At 43.4% G+C, this 5413-nt stretch overlaps 1 protein-coding gene across 1 annotated transcript in view; it reads right to left on the reverse strand.

The window, feature by feature from the left end:
- Nucleotides 1-5339, reverse strand: part of CSUI_006448 (uncharacterized protein) — an 8909-nt gene extending 3570 nt beyond the window's left edge. Inside the window, exons 1-5 of the mRNA XM_068066608.1 lie at nucleotides 4735-5339; nucleotides 3396-3534; nucleotides 2607-2781; nucleotides 1865-1942; nucleotides 315-1175 (exon numbers count right to left, since the gene is read on the reverse strand). Of these exons, the coding sequence (XP_067921421.1) occupies nucleotides 315-1175; nucleotides 1865-1942; nucleotides 2607-2781; nucleotides 3396-3534; nucleotides 4735-5313 (1832 nt within the window). The 5' untranslated portion in view covers nucleotides 5314-5339. The remainder of the gene's footprint in view (nucleotides 1-314; nucleotides 1176-1864; nucleotides 1943-2606; nucleotides 2782-3395; nucleotides 3535-4734) is intronic.
- Between the last annotated feature and the right edge of the window lie 74 nt (nucleotides 5340-5413).

Raw genomic sequence — 5413 nt, forward strand, 5'->3', positions numbered from 1 at the left:
ACCAATTAGTTTTTCTCCCTCCTCCACTTGATCATACAGACATCGCCTGTTGCTTTGTCTTCCTCTCATCATATAGGAAGACAAGCCGAGATAGTCTCTCATGATAGACGCCTTCTCTTCTCTCTCCTTGCTATACATCTCCATATCTNNCTTCCATTTATTGGCTCTATCTTCACACATATATATATATATATCTAGATATATACAGACACCCGTGAGTCTATCATAGGATCCTTCTTCTTCTTCTTCACACCTCCTTCCCAGATAGGTGTATCTTTCTTTCTTTCTTTCTGCAGTTCACTTTCTTTCCTTACATCTCGCAAGTTCTTCGTCTTCTCTTCTCCTCATCTACTTGAAAGGTCGGGTCTTCTTCTCTCCATTTCTTTTCTTTAGCTCGCTGCGCAGCTTCTCTAAGAGCTTCTTCACTGGGCCCTAGATGTCCTTCTGGGTCAATTAACCCTCCGTCATCCTCTTCTTCGTCGTCGTCCTCATCGTCCTCTTCTTCTTCTTCATCTTTGCCTTGAGCTTGTCTTCGTTGCCGTCTTCTTTCTCGCTTCTTCTCAACGAAGATATCTCGAAGATCATTGAGACCTTTCCAGAAGCAGGCCGCTTCTTTATAGGTGAGAAGCCGAGCCAGTTTCTCGCCTAGTCGGAGAACAACCGAGAAGTCATCTGTCTTCGTTTCTTCCTCTTCTTCTTTTCCACGTATTCTGGCAGCTAAGGAAGATGCCACCTGTTCAGGTGTACGTACAGCTTCTTTGAAGATATCTCTCCCAGGCATTTCTGGCTCTAAATCAGCACTGGCCAAGACAACGAGCGTCCCGGCTAATAGTCGAAAGACACGCAACTGGTTCTCTAAGAAATCGACCGAACATGAAGGAACAACTCCTGAAGATGAAGAAGAATACGCTTCACGGAGGAGTCCTTCTTCTTCCTTCTCTCCGAAGAGAGCCTCGGGGATCTTCGGGGAAACCCGGAAGTACCGTAAAGGAAGAAGATCATCTAGATATGAAAAAGAAGAAGAAGAAGAAGAGAGACATGCCTTTGAAGCGGAGGACTGACGCCGACGGTTGTGATTCGAATCTCCGCCTAAACCTACGTAGAGAGGAGGGAGCACTTGGGTTAGTAAAGAAAGATCTCTCTTGTTTAACAGCATGGTATGATAGATGAAAGGTCTGAGATAAAGGGCAAAAAAGCAAGAAAGACACAGAGGGAGATTGGGATAGACAGAAAGAAAGAAAGAGGGAGGGAGATGGCCGAAGAGTTGAGGAAAGCAATAGGACGGCGGAGAGCTTGGAAAGAGAAGAACAAGACAAGAAGAAAAAGGGGAAGAACGAAAAGGCTTGGTGGAAAAAAATCGAAGGAATCCGATGAGGGTGACTGAGGACGAGAACAGCCAGACACCGTGTCTACACCTTAGACATCGATGAGCGAGCTGTCTGTCTGTTTCTATAAGAATGTCTATGTGTACAGTATATGTATATATATACATAGGTGGAAGAGACGTGTAAATACATGAGAAACAAGCACACGCCGCATACACAGTTGGCTATCTCTTTTTCTCTGTATATGTGGATACATATAGAAACATACATAGACAAATACATGAATACACATATACGATACAGTACATGGACACCGACTCAGAGATACGTCCTGCGTAGACGTAGTATGTATTCGCCTACACGAATCTACATGTAAAACGGAGCAGTTGTTTCTATAGTGGGAGATTCTATGACAAGCCAGGTAGACACCACGTATGTGGTGTCTAGATGTTAGCTGAGTTAGCTATCTCCAAACTGCGGTAGAAGACCTAGCTGTCTGGAAGGCCTGAGAAAGACGGATGGATACACGTAGGCCTCACCTTTCACCCTCGATTTCTGTGGCTAAGTCTCGATCATCGTCATAGAAACTAAAGAAGCAGGCATTCTCCACTGCCGATCTGAGAAGAGATCCAAACGAAGCCCGTCGCACGAGAAAAGCAAAAGAAAGAAAAGAAAGTAGGGAAAAGACAAGAAAGAGAGAAAGGTAAAGGAAGAAAGTGAAAGAAGGAAAGAAAGAATGGTTTATAGTGTTTGTGAAGGCGATCTCCATTGTCTCTCTTCTCTCATCTTCTTTCTTCTATCATCTCCTGTCGTTGTTCTTTCTTGTAGTATAGACAGACCAGAGCAGCTACATGAAGCAACGTCTCCGCCACCCTCTATGCATGTGCCTTCCTACGTGGGTATGGATCCACTCATTTCTCTTTATGTATCGACTTGGGCTCTAGGTATGTAGATATAGATGTATGCAGGTGTGTTTGGTGATGTGGATGGACGTATGATGTAGGTACGAATGTGAATGGATGTGTGAATTATCCAGATGAATAGATTCATGGATAGGTATCTATGGAAGACGAAGGTGTATCTATGCAAGTATGTATGTATGTATGCGTATGTATCTACGTGTGTATGCGTATGTATGTATGTATGCGTATGTATCTATGCAAATATATATGTACGTACATATGTATGTCTGTATCGTGTTAGAATATGTATGTGTCTTAGAGAGGTGTCTGTCTCTATCAGAGACATCCTGTGAGCTCATCTAAATAGAGTGAGGATTACCTTAAGATTAGCCATATGCGTTCATGTGCTTGAGTATAGTTGAAGAAGATAACTCGCCGAATCACAAGAGGACAGAAAGCACGTACGACATCTCGTAGGTCTTTCATAAGAAAGTGGAAGGCCCCTGACGAGCAATCGTACTCTGTCAAGAAACTGCAGTCCAATACCAAAGCAGCTGATGATCAAAGAAAGAAGAAACACAGAGACAGAGACAGAGAGACATCCAAAAAGGCTATTATTCAGGAACAACCCCGTAGAAGAAGAAAAACTTAACAGCTATTGAATGACGATAGAGGGGAAATATGCAAGACATGCCTCTCGATCGGACCAATCAGAGATGATCTGTCTACGATCTTTCTTTCTTTCTTCCTCACTCTTTCTTTCTTTCTTTCTATCTCTTTTTCTCCAGTCGCCATCTATACTCTCGCTACTCGCCTCTAGATGGATCTAGCTATATCTACACGTGTAACCCATGAATGAAGCCTGCTAGCGTTTGCCTTGACACTTTCCTTTGCTGAAGATGATAAAGCGAAAACGTTCCTTTTCTAAACAGGAGGAGAAGAGGAAGAAATCCCCCCCTTCTCTCGGTCTCTACAGTTCGCCGAGGAAGAAAGCAGGACAACCTCGGAAGGTGTTTTGGAGGAGATCTTCTCTAAAAGAAACATCTGTCTTTCTCCATCGAGTAGAGACACATACACCTTCACGTTCATTCATCTGGTATGTAGAGAGAGTTTGGACAGGAGGCCCAAGAAAATTCATCCGGCTTGCTGCGCCTCCTCTACTTTTTACCTGTGGAAACACGTACTTGACGTGCTAAGGAATACTCGACAAACTTCATCCATAGACGCTGAAAGACTTCTACAAGGATCATCTTCACTTCGGCGCTGTTGAGGTGTCGATACACCAGAAGAGGTTTCAACGCTGCAATCTTTAGGAAAGAAGAAAAGAGGAAGAAAAGAAGGGAGAAATGAAAGAGAAAGAGAGAAGAACAATTCTCGGTTCTCACGTCTCCCCAAGTAGAGGAAAGAAGTAACGAGACTGCAGTAGGGACAATCATGAAGAGACTCGAGACACGCTTATGTGCCTATACGTAGAGATCCATATACACGTCTGTATATACACGTATAGAGATGTTTCTTGTCGTCTGTTCAGGCAAAGGATGAGTGAGATAATGATAAGAAAGAGAGGGAGAGACGGATTGGAGATGACTACAACTCAAAGGCGTGTTTTAAGAGGAGCAGAAGAAGCTTACTTAGGACAAAGGGAGAAGTTCAACGAGGCAGATGACACGACATGGCGGGAAATAGATAGAAAGAGAGACAGATTGAAGATAGAGAGATCAAAGATAGATAGATTACAGATAGATAGATAGATAGCTTGAAGAGAGATAGAAAGATGGAAAATAGATATGTCAAAGGTAGAGGTAACTGCAGGAGAAGACCAAAGGAAATGACGTTGAAGGTGTCTATAGTCTTTTTAGAGATGCCATGTATGTGTCGTTATCTCTGCTTTATTAGTAAGGAGAAAGTGAATGATGACGCGACTCTGCGGAAAAGAGATGAAATAGAACTGCATGCGGCAGAGGGATATAAATTGTCTCTAGAGAATTGTTGATGAACACGTTCCTCTTTCGCCTCATAACTTTTCGCTGCACCCTATCCGTTTTTCTTTCAGACTTTGATGACGAGAGGCGACGAAGAGAAGAGAAAAGCCGCTTGACGTTCTAGCTACTGGATGGTGTCTATTCAAGCTAGCTATGAATATTCTATCGTGTCTAGGCCGATGATAATGACGAGGATGAGGTGTCTTGCTGAAGTGAGAGATGCCAGCAGGGGGTAAGCAGCCTAGAACCTCCTCATCCAGAGTACAGACATTATGCAAGAAGAAGAAGACGAATGAAGAAAAGAAAAAGATGTATACATTTCAAAGAGCCTTTCCTCCATAAAGACACCTTTCTAGTCGACGATAGAAAAGAGAAAGAGAGAGAAAGAGAAACAACGGACAAACAAGCTCCTTTTCTTCATTCTTTGTTTCTTTCTCTTCTCTTTCTTCCTTTCCCTTTCTTTCTTTCTTTCTTTCTCTTTCCATCTTTCTCTCATTCACTCCTTCTTTCTTGTGTTTTACTTACTCTTAGAAAGACAGCAGGTTGCTTCCTTCCCTTCGTTGCATAGGCCGTCGAGAGCTCAAGACTTTTGCGTAGATCTTTCATCCACTGATGACGCACAGCATTCTGTCGTCTTAAGTTGCTTTGACCATAATAAGACACTTCTCTCTTCTCTGTTGCATCTGCGGGCGCTCGGAGAGAAGCGTGCAATGAGAAGGACACCTTCTTCTTCAGAGGCGAGTCTTCTCTTCTTATCCCACCTCCTGGATCTCCTACAGGTAGATCTCCGAGAGTCTGAGATCTCGCTGAAGGAGATGAGAGAAGATGACCCGCAGAAGAAGATGAAAGGAGAGAAGATTCTTCAAGTTGAAAGTGCGAAGAAGCATGAGGGGGAGCCATGAGACAGTCTTCTCTTACGTCATCGAAAACGGTATTCTCGAAGGTTCTCTTCAAGAGAGCTAGATGAGCTAGACATACACGGCACGATTCTTCCTCGCGATCCCATGGGAGGCTCACGCGGCCTTGACGTAGGACAAGAAGACGCCGAAGCTCTTCAAGAACCCTCCATCCATGGCCTTCACACATATCACTAATATTCAACATCTCATATGCTGCCTTACGGACATAAGCTGAAAAGAAAGCAAGAAAGAAAGAAAAAAAGAAAAAGAGAAAAGAAGAAAGAAGAAGATGATGAGGAGGAGGA

The sequence above is a fragment of the Cystoisospora suis genome (genome assembly GCF_002600585.1).
Source record: "Cystoisospora suis strain Wien I chromosome Unknown contig_3265, whole genome shotgun sequence".
Classification (NCBI taxonomy): Eukaryota; Apicomplexa; class Conoidasida; order Eucoccidiorida; family Sarcocystidae; genus Cystoisospora; species Cystoisospora suis.